This window comes from Myiozetetes cayanensis, unplaced genomic scaffold (genome assembly GCF_022539395.1).
Source record: "Myiozetetes cayanensis isolate MyiCay16 unplaced genomic scaffold, myiCay2020 scf38, whole genome shotgun sequence".
In the NCBI taxonomy this organism is placed as follows: Eukaryota; Metazoa; Chordata; class Aves; order Passeriformes; family Tyrannidae; genus Myiozetetes; species Myiozetetes cayanensis.
In genome coordinates this window covers 1,319,433-1,340,243 of record NW_026087609.1, presented here as the reverse complement: position 1 = coordinate 1,340,243, position 20,811 = coordinate 1,319,433, and the positions used below count along the sequence as shown (strand labels likewise).

The 20,811-nt window shown below is 47.4% G+C and overlaps 2 protein-coding genes across 3 annotated transcripts; one reads left to right on the top strand and one right to left on the bottom strand.

The window, feature by feature from the left end:
* The first annotated feature begins 44 nt into the window (after positions 1 to 44).
* Positions 45 to 12,110, top strand: TK2 (thymidine kinase 2). 2 transcript variants are annotated; one of them, XM_050328216.1, is made up of 10 exons: positions 45 to 195; positions 950 to 987; positions 1,522 to 1,596; positions 2,956 to 3,009; positions 4,970 to 5,059; positions 6,034 to 6,107; positions 9,667 to 9,755; positions 10,048 to 10,127; positions 11,355 to 11,435; positions 11,837 to 12,110. In XM_050328216.1, the coding sequence occupies exons 1-10, from the start codon at positions 102 to 104 to the stop codon at positions 11,933 to 11,935; spliced, it is 774 nt and encodes a 257-aa protein (XP_050184173.1). In that variant the 5' UTR covers positions 45 to 101; the 3' UTR covers positions 11,936 to 12,110. The 2 variants fall into 2 exon arrangements, with proteins under 2 accessions (XP_050184173.1, XP_050184174.1); XM_050328217.1 differs by lacking the exon at positions 45 to 195 and adding an exon at positions 363 to 814.
* A 1,742-nt stretch (positions 12,111 to 13,852) lies between these two features.
* LOC126646709 (uncharacterized) lies at positions 13,853 to 20,735 on the bottom strand. Its single transcript, XM_050328200.1, has 2 exons — positions 20,334 to 20,735; positions 13,853 to 17,794 (listed from the first exon to the last, which is right to left on the bottom strand). The coding sequence occupies exons 1-2, from the start codon at positions 20,733 to 20,735 to the stop codon at positions 16,298 to 16,300; spliced, it is 1,899 nt and encodes a 632-aa protein (XP_050184157.1). The 3' UTR covers positions 13,853 to 16,297.
* Positions 20,736 to 20,811: the final 76 nt, after the last annotated feature.

Here is a 20,811-nt window from a genome sequence, read left to right as displayed (position 1 = left end):
GAGGAGCCGCGGGAGGAGCCGGTCCGGCCCCGCCTGTCGGCGCGGGCGGAGGAAGTGCAGTATCGGCGGCGGAAGGCCGTGCGGGCCGGCGGGGATGGGCCATGTGGCGGCGGGGCGCGGCCTGGGCGCGGGGCCGGCGGGGTTTGGGCGGCACCGGGCCCCGCGCCCCGCCCGGGCCCCGCGGCACCGCCGGCCGTGAGTGCGGGGCGGGGGTGCGGGGCTGTCCGGGCGGGACCGGTGCCCCTCGGGATGGGCACGGGCGGCTGCCCGGGATGCGCTGGAGCAGCTCTGGGAGAGCAGGAGCGGGGTCGGACCTTCTGGGGGAACAGGAGCGGGATTTGAACCTCGGGTGCGGCTTTGGGGGAGCAGGATCAGTGTCAGACCGTGAGGGAGCAGGAGCAGGGTCAGACCCTGGCACTCGGGCCGTGCCCGGCCCCTCTGCCCCCCATCACTGCCTTCCTGCCCTCTGTGGGGTGAGGGGTCCGGTAAGCCCAGCATGGCTTGCACAGGTTTTACACCGCAGTTCTGAGGTGTGAGGCACCTGAACCGCTTGTCTTGGAGCCTTCACCCTTCCCCTGCCTTGTAGCTGGGCCTGTGGACCCTGCAGGGGCTGCTCCCTGACTGGCCTTCCCGAAATTCACTTTTCCCCAGTGCCAAGCGAGGAGCAGCAGGAATAACAAAAACCCGGTGGAAGTGTGGGCACTCCCCGTTGGACTGTCGGTAGTGTTAACAATGGTGAACTTCAGCTAAAGCTGTGTCAGTCTGTGCCAAATGTGCCTAGTGCGTGACCCAAGAATGACCTAAAATGCTGGAGGTTGGTAATTCAGCAAATAGTCATATTAAACAACAGAGAACCTAAAAACTTCATGGAGGGGCTCACTTAAGAGGCTCAGTGTAACTAAGTTGTGAAGACCTCCTTGGTTTTAACTGTTGTTTATTTCCATTCTAGATAAATTTCTGATAAAGAAAGATGATAGAAAGAGAGTTGTAAGTATTTGCATTTTGTTCGGAAAATAAAGCGTGCAGCCTCTTTCATTATAATTTCGTTATAATTTGAGCATATGCAGCTGTTGGCTGTGCCTGTGTCACTGTGTGATGCTGGCTCTGGCACTGGCTCATAGTCAGTGCAAGGCTACGCTTGTCTAGTTCTGTAAATTCCAATAAAATTATGAGGGATTTGTCCAAAAATTGTGAGGGATAAAACGGTGAGGGATTGTGTCGGGACAGGTGACAGTTTGGGGTCAGTGTTGCATGTGTAGCCTTGCTGTTGCCCTGTACAACCCTTCCTGGGAGGTGTTTTTTTTTGTTTGTTTGTTTTTTAATTTGGAATCTAATCACTTGAAGCTATAAATTGTTTTAAGACAGCTGAAAAAAAATTCTCTTAGTTTATTTTAGTTGTTCAAGTTTCTGAAAATAAAAACATAGTGCCTCTTAAGGCTTTAGCAATCCTTCCCGGGAAATAATCTCGTCACAGTGTACATTTTCACACACACTGTTCTCACAGTGACTATTTCTCATCAGATATGCATCGAGGGGAACATTGCAAGTGGGAAAACAACATGCCTGGATTATTTTGCTCGAACTACCAGCATTGAGGTACTGGATCTACAGTTCTTTATTCCCAACGTGCAGCAGTTGCTTGTCCTGGCAGAACCAGCACTTTGGAAGTGTTGTCCTCAGGCACATAGGAAGGAGCAGCAGGTTGTGAGCCAGGGGATTACTGAGGTGCCTCCCCATCTCCCAAGATTTTATACTCAGATTGCAGAAAAGAAAGTAATAAAGTACAGAGTGCAAAGAGATCAGTCAAACCTGTGGATCAGAGTCTGTGCCTCTGCAAAGTAACAGCAGCACACAGGGGCTGGGCATGTTTGGACATGCCTGTTGGCCATCTCATGTCACTGAAATCGTAGGTGTGTCTTATAATAAGCAAAGTAAAGAAGTAATGATGTAAAAATACTCATGTCACACACTTGAGATTCTAGTGAATAGATGGCTTTTTTTAAAAATGGGAAATCTGTTTGAACTGTTCCTGAAGGTTTCGTAGACTGATTTGATATTTGATTTCACGTTGCTTAGAACAAGATTGAGGGAAGGGCAGGCTTATTGTATTTTTAAACAAAATCAAGATCAAACCTCAGTGAACAATTGTTTTTGTGTACAACAGATATTGTTGTATAATACTTTCCCCAGCAGAGCTGGCAATACATTTGATAGCAAGTTTTAGGAGTCCCCATGGAAGTGCTGGGTTGCCAGATGTTATTTGGTAATTTAACAGAAATGACTCTTACGGAGTAATTAACTGTTAACCCCAAAGATAGCAGACTTTAATTTGCATATAGTGCAACATTTTCTTAAGTAACTAGTTAATTCTCTTAAGCCTGGTTTTGTGGTTGGAGTTTTAGACCCTGTTTGAACCAGGCAAGTCTTGTGATTTTACCTATTCAGGGTAGAAGCTTTTCTGATTAATTTTGTAAGGGTTTTGAATACATTTTGTTTGTTAAAACACAAAAATAAAACTAATGTGATTGCAGTCTGATCCTCCTTCTGCCAAGTGTTACTTTCTGAGACATGAATTTGTGAGGCAATGGGCAGGTCATTAAATGAAGTCAGGACTCTGCTAAGCACTTCTTTCCCTTATGTGGGACTGATTTTGACCCAAAACAAAAGAAATTCTCTCCAGGCTCATGAGGTGTTTTACTTTGGCAGTTTAAAAATGCTAAGATGGTGTTGTGTATTGATATTTTTCTATTTTTAGAGTTTTTGCTATTACTTTTTGTGTTCAGGATGCAGTGCTGTTTTTTTAAGAGGGGTGAGCTTTCCAATACAAGTAGTGAATACTCTGACTTACTGAATGAGTAATCCTTAAAAGTAGTTGCAGCCTTGTGGAGTCACTTAAAGTGTTTTGCATCTAAAACATGTTTAACATGGAGTTAACATGGAGTTCTTTTTAACAAGGTTTTGAAAGAACCGCTGGTCAAGTGGAGGAATGTTCGTGGTCATAATATCCTGGTAAGTGACAGGAATGATGTCTGCAGTTACAGTGACTGTTCTTGTAGAAATACATGTGTGACAACTCCTTACCAACCAGCAAAACTGTTTGGAAAGGGTGTGGTCAGAACCTCACACAGCAAAAAGTAAAGCTTCATGAAGCAAAAGGCTTTTTACTGTGATTAAGATATAATAGAAACATTGCATATAAAATGTAGTTTTGGCATCCCATCTTACATGGGATGAGCTAAAGAAATTCCCATAAAAGTAAGCCCTGAGTGTGACAGTTGTTTCTGAATCTGCTTATGCCTGTTCCAAAGGATCACTCAAAGTGAGGGGTGGATCTGATCAGTTAATGATGTTTGACAGCAACACTCTGCACAGTTGTGGTGCCCCAACATAGGAAGGACATGGAACTGTGGGAGCAAGTCCAGAGGAGGCCACAAAGGTGATAAAGGGACTGGAGCACCTTCCCTGTGGAGACAGGAGGGGAGAGCTGGGGCTGTTCAGCCTGGAGAGGAGAAGGTTGTGCAGAGACCTCACAGCACCTTCCAGGGTCTGACTGTTCCTCAGGAACTGGAGTGACAGGACACAGGGAATGGCTTCACACTGACAGAGGGCAGGGTTAGATGAGGTGTTTGGAAGAAACTGTTCCCTGTGAGGGTGGGCAGGCCCTGGCACAGGTTGCCCAGAGAAGCTGTGGCTGCCCCAGTCCTGGAAGTGTCCAAGGCCAGGTTGGATGGGGCTTGGAGCAACCTGGGCTGGTGGAAGGTGTTCCTGCCCATGGCAGGGGGCGGAACTAAGTGAGCTTTAAGATCTGTTCCAATTCCTTAACATTCTATGATTCTCTGATTGCTGAAGACAGGAGAGCTCACCCCAGCTGAGGTGTTGAGGGTTTGTGTTTTTTGGGTAGCCATGGCTCCTTGGAACTGTTCCCCACGAGGACGTCCTGGGGTCACAGCTGTGCTCTGCCTGCACTGCAGACTGGCTTTGCTGGGCTGGTGGAACTGGTTCCTGATGTCAGTTCTGCTTAGGGATCACCTGCCCTGCAGGAACCTCTGCTGGCTGAGGACAGATCTGTGCTCAGGGTGGTGGAATTTGCTGCCAACACAATGGTGTGGACACACCCCAAAGCACACAAGGCCAAATGTGTGTGTGATACTATCAGTGCTGCCATAGGTCCTCTGGAAAAGTAAATTCTCCCTCCTAGGAGTTACTGATGCCTTACTTTCTTATTGTTAGTAGAGGGGCGGGTTGTGCTTGGCATCAGCACAGCAGTCTGTGTGTTTTGGAGCACTGAGAAAGTCTGATGCTGGGCAGGGACAGGAGGAGGAGGTCAGATCTGTGGGCTCAAGCTGTGCTGCTGCCTTAAAACTTGTCACCTCACCAAGTAGACACTGAATGATGTCTTATTTTGAGTGAGATCTTTCCTGTGCTTTGCAGGATAGAGTTGCTGGTGAATGTATGTGTGTGTGGAATTGCAGCAGTCAGAAAGAGTAGAGGAGCTCCCTGAGACCTGCTTTGAGGATCCTGTAGGAAGAACAGGGGTGTGTGTTCCAGGACACCTTTTCTGAGGCCCAGACCACACTTACTGGACCATTTATGATTTCTAGCTGGACTGGGTATACTGAGAGTCTGTCAGTGCACAAAAATAAAGTAGCAGATATGTTGTTTTTTAATTACTAAACATATTTGAACTGTCTGACTGGAGCTGTGCCTTGGTTCTGACTGCCCCATGTGCAGAGTACTTAATTCCTGCTGACTTCAGTGAGCCTTCCACTTAGGTCACCAGAGCCATAATTCTGACACCTGCACTGTGCAGAGCAAACCATCCCTTAATTCTTGTCCAACCTGGTGCTGGCTGTATAAGTGCCTTTGTTGTAGCAGTGCTGTTGTGCTGTAAGAGCTTCCTAAATACCACCTTCACTGTGTGGCTCTGACCTGACAGATGTCTGTGTCTTCCTTCCATCCCTGACCCCAGGGCTTAATGTACGAGGATGCTTCCAGGTGGGGGATAACCTTACAGACTTACGTCCAGCTGACCATGTTGGAGCAGCACACCAGGCCAATGGTAAAGAGACATTTCTTTTATAATTTAAAAGAGAATTAGGTGTGGTTATGAGTGCTAAATGCTTTTAACCTGGTGTTAGGATCTATTTGTGTTCTGTTTGTCCCTGCAGTGAGGAGGAGTTTTTGTGGTGCAAAGACACTGTGTGTGCTCTGGGGGCAAAACATCTGCCTCCTGCCTGCTCAGAACTTTCACTTCCCCAGACCAGTGCTGCTGCTTTGGCACCAGCCTGAGGAGCTGGAATCTCCCTCATCTCACCTCAGTGACTTGTCTGTAGTTCTGCTATTTCAAATCTTTGGCAAACATTAAATAATCTTGTGTTAGGATTCATTTAGGCCTTGCTTCTTGTGTTTATTCCAAGTGCTTCTAACGTTTGCTACTGCTTTTATTTCAGATGGTTTACATCGGTTTTTCTTGTAATATTTTCTTTCTCTCTGTTGATTTTTCATGTTCTACATTTTTACCAAGATTTTTATTCTCTTTCCTTCAAACTCTCTTCCTTACATTCCATGCTGTCTTCCATTCCCTGATTACAAGATGTGATCTTAGGTGCCATACTTCTACCTTAATGATTGTGGTTAAGTTTTATTTTCTGGGTCTGTGTCGGGGCAGACTTTCAGCAGCACCACCTGTGAGTGATACTGCACATACCAGCATTAGGTTTTCGAAGAGTTGTTTTGCCAAGACGACAGAAATCCTGTTCTGCTGCAGAAAAAGTTCATTCAAATGAACCAAATGCTGAAATTGTGTATGAGTAGCAAATTAGTTATGTAGCTGTTAAATAATGCAGTGACCGTAAATAAGATCAGGAATCCTTGTGGGTTTTTTTGTGGTTCCCACCCTCCCAGTAAGTTTGTTTGTCACAAAATCTGAAAGAAAGCTCTGAAAATCTTATGTGTTTCATATAATGTGCAGTGTGAGTCTGAAAGGATAACAAACATGCTGAAAAATGTACACTGTCAAGGTTTATTTTGTAGACTTCCCCAGTCCGAATGATGGAGAGATCAATTCACAGTGCAAAGCACATCTTTGTGGAAAATTTGTACAGGAGGTATGGTACATGGATTTCTACTTCACTTTCTTAGATTAATTAATTTTTATATCCATATTCATATCTGTATGTATATATATATAAAATCAACTGGTAATTTCTTTGGTAATATGCATCCAAGTGGCAGTGAAATGTGTCAGTTCTGTGCTGGAGTGGCAGTGTGCTGGGTCAGGGTGTGCTGCCCACTGGGAAAATAAAACCTGTAGGACATGGAGAGCCTTTCTCAGCAGTGCTGCTGTGTTTTTGGCACAGAGTATTAGTTGGACAACATCTGTTGAAGTTATCTGCTCTCCAGCTGAATACAAAAATCCTGCTAAATTAAAGCAAACACATGCTGAACAGGTTAAAAACCATGAGGATATGAAGAAAAACACTGTAGGAAGGAGGGAACTAGGTAGTGTTACCCAACCTGGCACCCAGGACTGGTGTTTCTTGCAAGCAGGAACTTGAGGGAGAAGCAGGAACTCGAGTCACTGCTCTGGCTCAGGATTTACAGGACCAAAACAGGCTGCAAACCTTGGCAGGCTGTGAGTAAAGAAACAACAATCACTTATTACCTGTCCCAATGTCCAACTCACGCCTCCCAAACTAACCAAAGCAGTGCAGTAACCACCACTGAGTGTTTTGGGGTTGGTTTGTGTGGAATGCTGACCTTTTGTTTAACAGGCTGTTGTTTTAGGGGGTTTTTCAATGGCCTCAAGGCACAAACCAGTTTGTTGCCACAAGGTGTCATCCGTGCTGCAGGAATGGCTGTGGAAGTGGGGAGAGACAGCAAGATGTGAGGCAAACAGAAAGACATTATTTGTTTTTAATGACTGACTTTTCTTTCTCACTGTAGACAAAGTGCTTTTGTCCCAAAGACTCAGAACTCAGTTGCTGTGAGGCAAACTTGTGTCAACTCCATGTGATAATTTTGTAATAACATTTTAGGGGCACCTGAGGTGTTCCATGGCTTCAGCACTCTTCAAAGTTGGATGAGAAGCATTTGCTTTGTTTGGTTTCAGCAAGCTAGAAGGCAGCTGGTGCTACCAAGAGCAAGCCAGAAGAAAAGGGTGCGTGCAAGGATTTTAAATAAAACAAGGAATAATTGGGGCTGTATGAAAACAGCTATTTTGTGTCACATTAAAGGAATAAGTAAATCTGGCCTCCCTCATACCCTTGTTGTTGGTAGTGGCCAAAAGCAAACTGCAGAGCAGAGGTTATTTTGTGCTTGCTTTTCTGTAAGAGAAGACACTGCTTAGGGTCCAGTCCTAAAGATGGAGAAGAATCATGGAATTGTTAGGTTGGCAGAGACCTTTATCATCATCAAGTCCAACTGTTCCCCAGCACTGCCAAGGCCACCACTAACCCTTGTCCCCAGGTGCCACATCCACATGGATTTTAAATCCCCCCAGGGATGGGGACTCCACCCCTGCCCTGGGCAGCTGTGCCAGGCATGGGCAACCCTTTCCATGAAGGAATTTTTCCTGATCTCCAACCTGCCCCTCCCCTGGCACAGCCTGAGGCTGTTTCCTCTTGTCCCTTGTTCCCTGGGAGCAGAGCCTGCCCCCCTGGCTCTCCACTGCTGTCAGGGAGCTGGAGAGGCAGAGAAGGTCCCCCCGTTGCTGTTCTCTCATGTCTACACAAACTCTGCTCCTTTAGGAGAATGGTCAGTTGAAAACAGGGATGAAGAGCTGTGGGAATATCAGGGATATCAGTTCTCCTTTGATCCAGTCACTCAGTTTTGGCTCTGCAGGCTTTGTCCCAGAGGGAGAAACAGAGAAAGATGCACAGCAATGATGGAAGGTTTCAGCTGTGATCAACTGCTGGGGGTGGCCGTGGCAGGCAGAGAGAGGCACGAGTGTCCAGGGTCTGCCACTGCAGTCTGAGTGCAGCTGTGTCTTGAGTCTGGCATGAAGGGCACACTCATGTCAGCTGTAAAACCAGGAGAAGTCTGGATGTGTGTGCAGGATGTGCTGCAGGGTGTGAGCACCACCCATTCCCTCTGGCCCCCTGGAGTTCATAGTTATGATACAAGGCTTGGTCTGTTCAACTTCTGCAGTGAAAACTTGACTTGGTTGGAGTCAAATGTCAGCAAACCTCAGAAATGAGAACACCCCTTTGTGCCTTGTACATTCCCTGTATCTTGATGGATCTTGAGCCTGATCCAGAATCCTCACAGGATTATCCAGGGCGCTCCATGACAAAGGGGAAGCAAAGGGCAGGTCAGTGCAGAATGGACTTGGATGTTACCATCTTTTAGGGTAAGAATAGTGGTGCTTTTTCTTATTTCCAATTCATTTTGATGTTCCAGTTTTCCCCATCTATCCTGGAGCAAAGCAGCAGCATCAGTATTTGGCTTTATGTAGGTCCCTGCTACCCAGGAATGGATATGATTGGTGTATTAGAAGAATAGCAGTGATTTGTTATCCCATTTCTGGGGGGGATATCCCATTTCAGGAAGTGGGATATCCCATTTTAGGAGGGGAGACATTCAGCTGGATGGCAGATAAAGAACAGAGGGGTTACAAATAGGGCGTTTTGCTTTCTTACAAACTTAAAGGGCAATACCTTTCTGTATTACCTCTCCTCAGTTTTGCCAGTGATCGAAGCATGTTGCCAGCAGAATGGCTTAGAAATCCGTGGAATCTTGTTCTTCACTATTGAAATGTTGTAACTGGTGTGAATCATTCAGCTGCAGAGGACAGGAGCCCTCCAACTCCATCTCTTTTTATACTTTTATTGCAGAGGCATTTAGGAAGGAGTGTGGAGTATGTGTTGCTATCACCAGTTTTGAAGACAGGGTAGTGTAAAACCAGTAATATTTGACTACTAGGAATATGGTGATAAGTGAAAATCTGATACTAATAATCCCAGAATGTTTTTATTATAAAATACTAATGTGATTCTTAACATGTTCTCTATAACTCCCTGTCTGATATTTTATTATTCTTGGTGAGGTAACTTTGGGACAGTTGTCTCCAACATTGTCCATGCTCTCTGAGTACAGAGCTGCAGTTAAGCATGTTGAATATCTCACTACTCTTTCCACAAATATTTCTTACAGTGGCAATAAATTTGTTTACAGAGTCATTTTTTTTTCACTGCTCTTTACTGTGGCTTCTGTAAGGAATTGTCAGTGCTGCTGAGTAAACCCAGCCCTTCTGGTGCCATGCACTGCAGATGGATTTGCGATGATCCTGATCCAAAGAACCTGAGCAATAAATAACCACTGACACTAATTTGCTGTTATTGTGTGAATGTCACTGTGGTAATGTTTTCTTCCTTGTCACCAAGTAATTATGTCTTAACTGTAGTGGAAAAAAATAATTAATGTTTGTAACTGTTAATAATAGAAACTTTGTTTTAATAAGTACTTAAAAGAAAAATATTTGGTCTTTCTCTTGTATAGACAACGGTTTATATGGCTTTCAATTTGGGTGGGAAAAACACTGGTGGTGTTTTCATTTCATACATGCTGGAGTAAATGGGGAGCAATTCCAGTCAGGTGAGAAAACCCAGAGTTTAGAATTGATCTCTGCGTGCTGTTCAGTGAGTGATGGCTCTTCTGTTTGCTCAGTGGAAAAATGCCCGAGGTGGATTATGCTGTGCTGAGTGAATGGTTTGACTGGATCAAGAGCAACATCGACGTCTCAGTGGATTTGATAGGTAACATCTCCGTGGGATCTGGAGGGCTGTGTTTCTGGGTGGGCACCTTTACTGGGAGTAAAAACAGTTCTCGTTTGTTGGGTAATAAATAATCACATTATTCACTATAATAGTGGCTGTAACATGGAGCATCAGACAGCTTGGATTTGTGGGTGGTTTGTGGATGGATTCATGGTGGTGCCAAAGGGGGGCTCAGTGGTGGTACCCAAGTCAGGATTCTTTCCTTCTATAGTTCTCCTTTGCTTTTAAAGCTGATCCTTGATCATAACTAGTCTAATTGTTGTTATAACAGTTTATCTGCAGACATCTCCTAAAGTTTGTTATGAGAGGTTAAAAAAACGATGCAGGGAAGAAGAAAAGATCATTCCTCTGGTAAGGAGTTCCTCCAATACATGTGGTTACAAGGAGCCTTAAAACCATAATGATTCCAATCTAAATACTAAAATGGTACCCTGAGTGTACTGCCAAAATGTGGTGCAGCTGTTTCCACTGCAAATTAGAACCTGAGTATTTAATTTTGATTTATTTTTAAAAAATGATCTGTCATGCACACTGACTGTCCCAAGTGTTATGTTTTAGTAATCACTGTACTATAGCTGACTTTAGGTGCAATATTAATCAACTGGTAATCTTCTCTAAGATGTAAAAAGTCAATTGCTTTTGTACCATTAAATGGCATAAAAGCACCCACTTGAAGCACAAATACCTGGGTATGCAGGTGCTGGAGATTTCTGTGAGCACTTTGTTGTCTGCTGTTACCAGGATGTTTGTGCAGGAAAAGTGTCTCTGCTTGTGTCTGAAAAGCAGCAACTCTGGACAATTTTAACTGTGGGAATGTGCTTTAAAATTAACTGTGGTAATGGAAATTAACTGTGGTAATGGAAAGATCCCTTTCCATGCCAGTTTGGTGACTGAATTAACCTGGGCTTGTAAAGAAAGCCTGAGCAGACACAAATGGATTTCCCTCTGCACACACAGCATGTCTTCTGAACCTCCAGCACAGGCAGCCCAGGAGCTGCATTTTGGGCCATGTGAAATTTTGCCTTGAGAATAAATCCTTGTTCTGATGGACTGGAAGAGTCCTCATGTTATTTGACAGCTCCTGCTGAGGGCTGGGGGAGCAGTTCTGAATGAACAATTTGAAGAAAAAACCACCAATAGCTGATGATAGGCAGAGAAGCTTTTAGAGGAAATTGAGTCAGGAGAAAGTGAACTGGGAGTTTTAGGAAAATGTATTGACACCCAAAGTGCCTCCAGTAACATGTTCTGTGCAGCCTTGCCCTTTCTGTGCTTACTTCTCTTTGTTGTATTTTCCTCTGTAAAATCCTGAACCACTTTATACCTGTGGGAGACAGTCATGGTTGCTTGATCTTAAAAGGAGCTGAGAGCTCCTGTGAACTGTGTCTTTGAGGTTCTTCATGGAGTAAAACCTTGTGCTGGGAATTAAATTTTTGTGAAACCTTCAGATGCTTTTTATGTTTTGTTAGTGGAAATACCCAGTGCTGGCTTTTCTGTGTGTTTAACTGCTTACCAAACGGATAAACTGCAGTGTGTGTTTCATCCCTGGGCATGTGTGTTATTCCAGTGCCTCTTTTCCAGGAATATTTAGAAGCTATTCACGAGCTCTATGAAGAGTGGCTCATTAAACGTGCACTGTTTGAGGTTTCCTGCCCAGTGCTTGTGAGTATTACTTTAATTATAACCAATTAGGCATGTGGAGGATTGTGCTTTTCAAATAATAATAAGAGCATTATTTAGTGATAGAAGTAAATAAATCTGCTTTTCTGGTAACCTTGGAGAATGAGAACCTCAGAAGACTGTTTACAGACATGTGTAGTGTATAGCATGAAAGTCTGGTTTTCCATTTCTCTGTGGAATTTGAGGGTCTGTTCACTGTGATTGGTTGCAGGATCAGCCATGTTAACTTTTCAGGGAATGCCAAATTTCAAACAGAAAGTGATTTGGACAGACCCCAGGAGTATCTTGGTTTGGCTTCAGTGCTGGTCCTCTTCTGTTTTGCTCAAAACCCCCCATGTTTTATGGTGTCAGGTATTTCTAATGTTCATGTTCTTCTTTTCAAGGTTATTGGAGCTGACCATGACATGCAGAAAATGATAGAAAAGTATGAAGAAAAACGGGACCAAATACTAAACCCATCTGATAGACAACACCATTTATAGAAGCCTGTGCTTGTTGTACCAAATAATGTTTAGGAAGTCTGATTTGGTATTTTTAATATTTAAATATAACTGGTTTTGGTTTTGCACTATGCTTTGTAGAATGTTGTGGACTTATAGCTATGAAATGTTCAGGTTCAAGTCAGGAACAGAATATAAACCAATTCCTTTTTGTGTTTTTGGGTTCTCCATCACTTTTACTGTGTCAAATCTCTTCAGCTAAAATATGGCTGTTTCTCTCATTTCCCAGTTCACTGCTACTTCCTAGAAGTAACCTAAGTGTCTTCTTTATTTTTCCCTAAAGACAACCCCGGTTTTGTAATTTAAAATAAATGGTTTGTTACTACCTGTCTCTGAAGCAAAGAACTGAGGCTGCTGTTGGTGAAGCCCCTAGGGTGAATTGAAATGACACCCAGGGACTGGTGTGTGCATGAGGGAGGTGTTTTTATTACAGTTATTACAGCCCAACCCCAGCAAGGCCATGGAGCAGATCACTTTGGGTGTGCTCACACAGGACAACCAGGGCTCAGGCCCAGCCAGAACGGGTTAGGGAGGGACAGGTCCTGTCTGACCACCCTGATCTCCTTTCATGGTCAGGTGAGTGTCTGGTGGATGAGGGGCAGGCTGGGGATGTGGCTGCCTGGCCTTCAGCAAAGCCCTGGACACCATCTCCCACGGCACACGCCTGGAAAAGGCTTGGACAGGGCACTCTGTGCTGGGTCAGGAGCTGGCTGAGGGCCGGGCCCAGGGAGCTGCATCCAGTTCTGGTCACCAGTGGTGCCCCCAGGGATCAGTGTTGGGCCCAGTTCTGTTCAGTACCTTTATCGATGAGAGAGTTGAGTGCACCATTAGCACATTTGGGTGTGGGGTCAACCAGGCCAAGTGCCAGGTCCTGCCCTTTGGCCACAACCACCCCCTGCAGCTCCAGGCTGGGCAGAGGGGCTGCAAAGTGCCCACGGGGAAAGGCCCTGGGGGTGCTGGTGACAGGGCTGGACACGAGCCAGGTGTGCCCAGCGGGGCAGGAAGGTCAAGGGCACCTGGCCTGGATCAGGAATAGTGTGGCAGCAGGACCAGGACAGTCCCCACTCCCCTGTGCTGGCACTGCTGAGGCCACTCGAGTGCTGTGTCCAGTTTTGGGTCCTCCCTGCAGGAACACCGAGGGGCTGGAGCGTGTGCAGGGAAGGGAACGGAGCTGGGAAGGGGCTGGAGCAGCAGGAGGGGCTGAGGGAGCTGGGGGGGCTCAGCCTTGTACTGAGGTGGGGGTTGGGCTCTGCTCCCAGGGAACAAGGGATTGGACAAGGGGACAGTCCTCAGCTGCACCAGGGGAGGTTTAGGCTGGACAACAGGAAGATTTTATTCACAGAAAGGATGATTAGATGCTGGAAAAAGCTGCCCAGGGAGGTGGTGGAGTCCCCATCCCTGGAGGTGTTCAAGGAGTGGAAGAGGTGGGATGTTCTTTTTTATTATTAGAGGAAGCAAATGAAGTGCATCAAGTGAAGTAGCTTTGTTAAACAGGTCTCACCAGTTTGAAATCTTGGGTCTTACTCTAACCCTACCCACACTAGTGCAGTTCCAGTGAGCTCAGCACGGTCCTGCTCTACAGGACACCACAGTGTAGCTGTAGTTCTGTAGCAGTTCCCACTGAATTCAGAGGCAAAAAAAGAAAACCCCAAACCACAGATTTGTAAGCGATTGCAGGATGGCTTTCAGGCTGTTTCACAGCCAGCTTTCTGTAGAGAGCTTATTTCTCTCCAGTGTTCATGAGATCCCAAGCCCTGCTATGGAGTGAAAACACAGGGTGCACAGAAAGGCATTTGTTGTTCCTTTCAAATGGTTATAAAAAATCCTAGAATTAATTGATTTCTTAACTGCTTTGGATTCTCAGATTTTACTTCTTTTTACAAAGAAAAATACAGATGGTTCTTTGGGTTTAGATCATGATCAGTTTATTATGACCTGCAGGTACTTGGACAGTGAACCAGTGGGGGTTTCATTCAGAACTCTTCAGCTCAAGTGTTGAGCTGCCCTTCTCTTGTGCTTTACCCTCTGAATGTTCTCTTCAGGGTAATCCTTTCAATGCAGCACTTTGGACTGTTTTCACCTTACCTTTTCTGTGTAATTTTAGGGGAATGATCCCTGAAGTACAAGATACATATAATTTATTTTCCCTAATAGTTTTGGTTGGTTTAGGTGGAGCAAGCAAGGCATCAGTGAGCACTTTGATCACATATTGCAGACATGGGTCTGGCACTTGGAGGACATAAATATTCAGTGATTTGGCCTTTCAGCACCATCTGATGGCATTGCTTGTGGAGATCACTGCCTCTCCTTTGCAGTTTTGTGGTAGGACTAAAACCCTTGCATTGAAGGGACTGCATCAAGTCAGGAAATGCAGTTCATGTCTCGTTAGTCCCATTTGATGGGCTATTTTTTTTTCCAAATCACTACAACTTATTAATAATGAGTGCACTGAGCATTTCCTGGATTAGTACTGAGTTAATACTAAGGCTTGTGATCCCAGTAATGCCATGCTATGGGTGTGTTGTAAGTTTTTAGAATTCTAGCTTAAAAATATGATTTTGTGTCCTAATTAATTATTTTTCTTATTGAAGCTTATTTGTAGGGGGACAGTGATTATTCTTAAAACCTTCTGTTAAACTTTCAAACCTTTTTCTTCTATAAAAGAGTTCAAAAGAACTGTTTCTTTGGAAACGCTTCTATACCTTTGAAGTTCAGTCATCTGCAGTTCGTTCTAAATTCTGACTTCATTAAGGGTTGCAGAAGCCCAGGATGCATGTTTTGCACAGTCCAGAAAATCTCACTTAATGGTTTAGTACAGAGAAATCTCACAGCCCAGAGGATGTCACTGTGATTTGTCAGGAAAGAGCCCTGTGAACAGTTTTTGTCCATAATAACTGTTCCTCACAACCTCACCCAAAGCTGGAGGCAGCCCTTGGTGTGAGCTTGGGCAGAGTTCTGATCCCCCCACACTGCTGGAACCAGAGATGGCAGAGCTTCATCAATTAGTTGTTCATAAAGCAGATCTTTACATTTAGCTCCTGAGCTTTTTCCATGTGCTCCTCTTTGAATTTTTTGAGGGCTGAACGTCAATTATAAACTATTCATACAAAATTAATTTCGGCTAGTATTTTAACTACACATGAAACAACAAAGCACTTTTAGCATCCAAAGCACAGCCCCATATTAGCCACTGTGAAGAAAATTAACTCCACCCCAGCCAAAACCAGCACACATTGAAGTGCTACTGGAGAAGCTGCTTGATGCAGTATTAAAGTGTCCTTCTGGGTAACAAGTGTATAAAGAAGCACTGAAGACTGTGCTTAAGTACAGTACCAGTGGCTAGGGGCTTTTCTAAATTAACTAAATGTTGTGTATGCCAGAGGCTCTCCCTGCTGGGAGTCAGCTTCCAGCTGATCCCACATTCCTGCTCCCATTCCTTCTCAGCACACAGCACTGCCACTTCCAGAAGATCCCTGATCCTGGCTCTGGTGTCACTGCGACCCTTCTCTGCTGACATTTCTTCCTTGACACTAAAAGGGCAAAGAATGGCATTTTTCTCCTTAATTTTAGTGAACTGAACTGGTTTACAGAAAAATTCCATGAATCCTGGTATGGAATGAAGTGGCAGGAGCAGGGACAAGGGAAATGGCATCAGTAGCTGGATCTCTCTCCTGGTGGCAGTGAACAGTTACGACGCTCAAAGCTTCTCTTGAAAACTGGTGATAGCCACAAAATATTCTGGTTATAAAACCTGGAATACAGGTTATTGCCTCTCCAAACCCACGAGTGTTCACAGGGCTGTTTCCCTCTTCAAATCTTGAGGAATGTGGTCAAACTTTCTAACCTTGTTCTCAGCTGCAGGCAGGGGGAAGATCAGCTCAGAGCAGCTTCCAAGGAATGCAGTGAGCTAACAAACATAAGTACACTGCAGTACAGCATTTGTGAAGCTAGAAAGCTGGCCCTTCCACTTTAGAAGATTTACCTCGTACTGGAAGAATACTCCAGGAACAGGTCTGTGAAGGGGGAAAAAAAAGCAGTATGCTTAACTGAAGAAACCTGTCTGGCATCAGAAACAGCCAGAAGGAATCTGGCTAATGAATGAAATGGATTGAAATGTATGGAAGTTTACCCTTTAGAAAGGTGACCACTCAGGTTTCCTTGCCACAGGGGCCACTAAGACTTTGTGTAACTACTCCTGCTTTTTACTGTCCAAAAGCAGGGATGTGGTTTTGGTTTTTTTTTAAAACTGTTTTGACAAAACTAATCATCTCCTTGAAAAGATGATCAAGGCCACAAGTGAGAGGCAAAAACCCCAGGCAGATTAGAAATAAAGCACTGGTAGAGTCAAGTGTGATGGCATAACAATCCTTGGTCGGTCCTGTCAATAATGACATAAGGCTCCTGGTTTTCACTGAGTTCTGAATTCCAGTTCTCCAGAGTTACTTCACTGGATTCGGGAGGGTCATGTTCAGGCTGCAGGAGGGTCCTTCTGTCCCGTGTGCTGGTCCTTCTTGGGTGGGAAGGGCGAACATCGATGCTCTGTGGTGGGATGTAGGTGAGGTTGGGGGGCTCCCTGATGTGCCTGAAGCCCTCAGAGGCCGTGTGTGTCTTACCAGTATCCATGAACAGTCTCTTGCCATCAGAACCAGAGGTGGAATGCTCCTTGTTCCCAGCAGCACAGCACAGGTCTGAGGATGGCTCAGCATGTGCAGCTGCCCTGTTCTGCAGCTCAGCATCAGCCAGGTATGTGTGTTTGAGTTTGGAGTGATTACATTCTCTTACGTGCCTGTCACTTGCCCTTGCACATGCTACTGCTGCAGCTTGGCCAGTTTCCTCCACTGGATACATCAGATCTTCCTGAGTGTCCTTGATCTGCAGTTTTGTGAAAGTTAAAGACAGATCACAAACCTCCTCCTCCCTGGGGACAGTCTGGGCAGAGGCAAAGTCCGTGTAGGGCAGAGACTTCAGCTCACCGGGTCCCTCGGCAGGGTCTGGGTCTGTGCAGTTCATGGCATCCTTGATCTCTGCTTCAATGGATCCTGGGGGCAGCTGTGGAGCTCTGAACTGCACGGGGGCTGAGCTGTCACAGGGGCAGTCAGCAAACATGGCAAAGGCTGGGGGGCCGCTGGCTGCTGGTGACAGCGGCACAGGCCCCAGCTCAGCCCCAGGTGTCTCCACAGCCACTGCCAGGGCACATTCCTCACTCACACCGGCTCTTGGCTCTGTCTCAAAGGCCTTTGGAGAACGACTCTCACTGAAAATAGGTGTTTGTCCAATGACAATGTCACTGTATTTGACCAGGAAGTCCTCGCTGTCCGAGCACTGCCCCGGCAGCCGCGTGGTGTTGATGCCTTGCCTGGGGAGTGCCGGGGGGCTGGTGGTGGATGGAGCAGCTGCTGCCTCAGCCAGCCTGTCCTTGATCTCCACATTCCCAGCAGCCTCAAAGGACAGAGGGCAGGGAGCTGAGCAGTTCTGCTGGGGAGCGAGGCACAAAGATGCCTCACTGCTTTCTTCCTCTTCCAGGTTTCCAGCGTCTCCTCTCTGGGGTGGCTGATCCCTGTCCTGCTCTCCCTGCTGCCGCTGTGTTTGTGTTCTCTCCTGGAGGGGCTCCTCCAAATTGCCACCTTTTCCTTCACTTGTCATTTCCAGGATGGTTTCACACTCGATCCTTGCCAGGAATATTTCAAACGCAGTCTGCTTTGTTTCCTCATTGTTTCTCTTTCTGACAAGTGAAAACTCTGTTGCTGTTGTTGCAACGTACCCTATTTTCTCCAGGAGTGCTTTGACAGTGTCATCTGGGAGCACTGACTGGATGTAGTAGACAAAGTTACCAGTGAATGTCTGAAACAGAAGGAAACACAGAAAAACAGGGAGGGAAGGGGGTGGAAGAAAACGTGAAAGACTGAAAATCAAAAATACTTCAGAAATTGCTTACATCTTTCAAAAAACCCGTGTTCACGAAAGTCTGAATTGTGAATTGCAGTGAGCGAGGCTTTCCTAAAGCATTGTTTTGTCAGCCTCTCAAGCATCAGAGCTTTGCTACAGCACAGTAGTTTCAGTGAAGTGAGGCCAGTTGAAACCTGCTGAGGTCCTGGCTAAGAGTATCAGCATTCAAAAAGGAAGAGAGTGAGGAAATTATTTTAGTCAAACTAGAGAAAATCAGAAATAAATCTTATATGCTCTACTGAAGAACATAAGCTTTTTAAACAAACAAAGATTCACAGACTAACTCACTGAGGTCTGATCTTTTCCTAGAAAAAGCAAACAAGATGCACTCACTGTTTCATGTGTTTCATGCATTTCCTAACTGGTGACAAGGCTGTAACATTTTCTTTTTCCATGGTTCAGATTCCTGCTGCAACTTTACTACCTTTGAATTAAACTGCCATTTTTTAAAGCACCTTTTTGAAGGCAGACCAGCCTAGCAGAAATATTGCCCAAACACCTCTCTTTGCACAAGCTTTCTGCAAAACACAAATAGAATGCTGCTGTTGCTGCATAATGACTTCAAAAATCAACAAGTGCTTGGTTTTAGAGCTACCCCAGACGTGAGGCCTAGTTTGCAAAGTTGAAGTGGTTTTTGGTTTTGGCTGAAATACTGTGATAAGAGGGACTCTGTCAAGCTAAGCACGATCAACTGCTGGCAGGTCAGAACACAGCAGAGGTGGGAATGCAAAGACAAGACTTCCTTCCACTTTGTTTTCAGCCTGTCCAGCTGGGGACAGACTCACCCACTGCCTAAGGCTGACACCTGAGCACTGGTCTCACAAGCAGAAGCTTCAGGGAGAACAAAACTGCCCCCCAACATGGCCACAGTTATGGATAATGTGGGACTGAACCTCGGTCCATTCTTGGGTAAATCTGTCAACAGGGCTTTGCAATCCCCACCTTCTGCTCCTTCGGGAAGGGAAGCAAAGTGCAGGCACTGGGGACACCAGAGCAGGTGAGAGGCAGCACATGTGAGCCAGTATTTCACATACACCCAGTAGCTTCCTATCCAACCTGCATATACACAACACACTGGTTGTTCTCCAGCTCGTGCCTTGCAGTAGAATGAGTAGAACTTTGGGGTACCCACAGTGGTCTGCAAAGTTTAATTTTAATGAAGCCTAAGATTTTGTGTTAGGAAAAGCTGACCCCACCAGCTGCAGCAATGATTATCTTATGCTTTGCCCTGTTTTAAGGAGATGAATGAGAACAGGAACCTACAGCTGTTTGAGAATCCACAGGGGGGACCTACGTGCAGGAAAAAGCAAAGAAATGGCTCTTCCTCACCAGCAATGTTGCTGACAGGAAGGGCAGTAAGTTTGCATGTTGTGTGTTGTGTGTTTCTGTGGAGATCTTGCAGGTGTGAAGATTGTGTCTCTCGTGGGCCATGAGACCTGCGGGGTGTGCTGGGGGCGTGGGGTCACCGTGGCCACCTTGCCGTGAAAACCAACAGTTCCCTCTTTCCCACCCAGTCCTGCCCACCCCCAGCCAGCCCCTCCTTACGGCAAACAGAGGGGAGGGCTCAGAGCGGGGACAGGCACTGCCCCAGCTCCAGCACCCTGATCAGGGCAGGATGTGCCCCTGGCACTGCCCCAGCTCCAGCACCCTGATCAGGGCAGGATGTGCCCCTGGCACTGCCCCAGCTCCAGCACCCTGTCAGGGCAGGATGTGCCCCTGGCACTGCCCCAGCACCCTGATCAGGGCAGGATGTGCCCCTGGCACTGCCCCAGCACCCTGATCAGGGCAGGATGTGTCCCTGGCACTGCCCCAGCACCCTGATCAGGGCAGGATGTGCCCCTGGCACTGCCCCAGCTCCAGCACCCTGATCAGGGCAGGATGTGTCCCTGGCACTGCCCCAGCACCCTGATCAGGGCAGGATGTGTCCCTGGCACTGCCCCAGCTCCAGCACCCTGATCAGGGCAGGATGTGCCCATGGCACTGCCCCAGCTCCAGCACTCTGATCAGGGCAGGATGTGCCCATGGCACTGCCCCAGCTCCGAGCACCCTGCCCCGGGCAGGATGTGCCCCTGGCACTGCCCCAGCACCCTGATCAGGGCAGGATGTGCCCCTGGCACTGCCCCAGCACCGTCAGGCAGGATGTGCCCCTGGCACTGCCCCAGCACCCTGTCAGGGCAGGATGTGCCCCTGGCACTGCCCCAGCTCCCAGCACCCTGATCAGGGCAGGATGTGCCCATGGCACTGCCCCAGCACCCTGATCAGGGCAGGATGTGCCCCTGGCACTGCCCCAGCTCCAGCACCCTGATCAGGGCAGGATGTGTCCCTGGCACTGCCCCAGCTCCAGCACCCTGATCAGGGCAGGATGTGCCCCTGGCCCCGCTCCATCCCCGCTGCCCTCCCCGGCCCGGCAGCCCCGGCTCCCCCGGTGCCGCACCTTGAGCGAGCGGATCTCCCTGCGCCAGGGGCACAGCAGGAGGTTGAGGCAGAGCAGCTCCAGCAGCTCCAGCGCCTTCACCAGGTCTCGCAAGGCGCGATCGCCCCGCGCCCGCCGGCACCGCTCGGCCACGGCGCGCACGTCCAGGGCCCCGCCGTGCCCCGGCAGCCCCGCCGGGCCCCGGAGCAGCCGCCGCGCCCGGGCGGCGATGGCGGGGTCGGTGCAGGGCCCGGGCCGGGCCGCGACCCGCGACAGGTACAGAGCCCGCAGCGCCGCCGCCTCGGGGCCCCGCGCCGCCATGGCCCGCACCGCACCGCCCCCGCCCGCCATTGGCCGCCGCGCCGCGCCGGACCCGCCCACGCCGCTCGCCATTGGCCGCGCCGCCAAGAACCGGCTCTCCATTGGTGATACGGGCTGTCAGTCAGCGCGGGGGCGGAGCCTGGGGAAGAGCTAGAGGAAGGGGGAAGTCACGACCTGG

Excerpts from the sequence above, each read along its gene's own strand:
- TK2 (XM_050328216.1), top strand. The coding sequence starts at position 102 with ATGTGGCGGCGGGGCGCGGCCTGGGCGCGGGGCCGGCGGGGTTTGGGC. Across the intron at positions 3,010-4,969 it reads TTCGTGGTCATAATATCCTG|GGCTTAATGTACGAGGATGC; the intron begins GTAAGTGACAGG and ends CCCTGACCCCAG. Across the intron at positions 5,060-6,033 it reads AGCAGCACACCAGGCCAATG|ACTTCCCCAGTCCGAATGAT; the intron begins GTAAAGAGACAT and ends TTTATTTTGTAG.
- LOC126646709 (XM_050328200.1), bottom strand. The coding sequence starts at position 20,735 with ATGGAGAGCCGGTTCTTGGCGGCGCGGCCAATGGCGAGCGGCGTGGGC. Across the intron at positions 17,795-20,333 it reads GGGAGATCCGCTCGCTCAAG|ACATTCACTGGTAACTTTGT; the intron begins GTGCGGCACCGG and ends CTTCTGTTTCAG.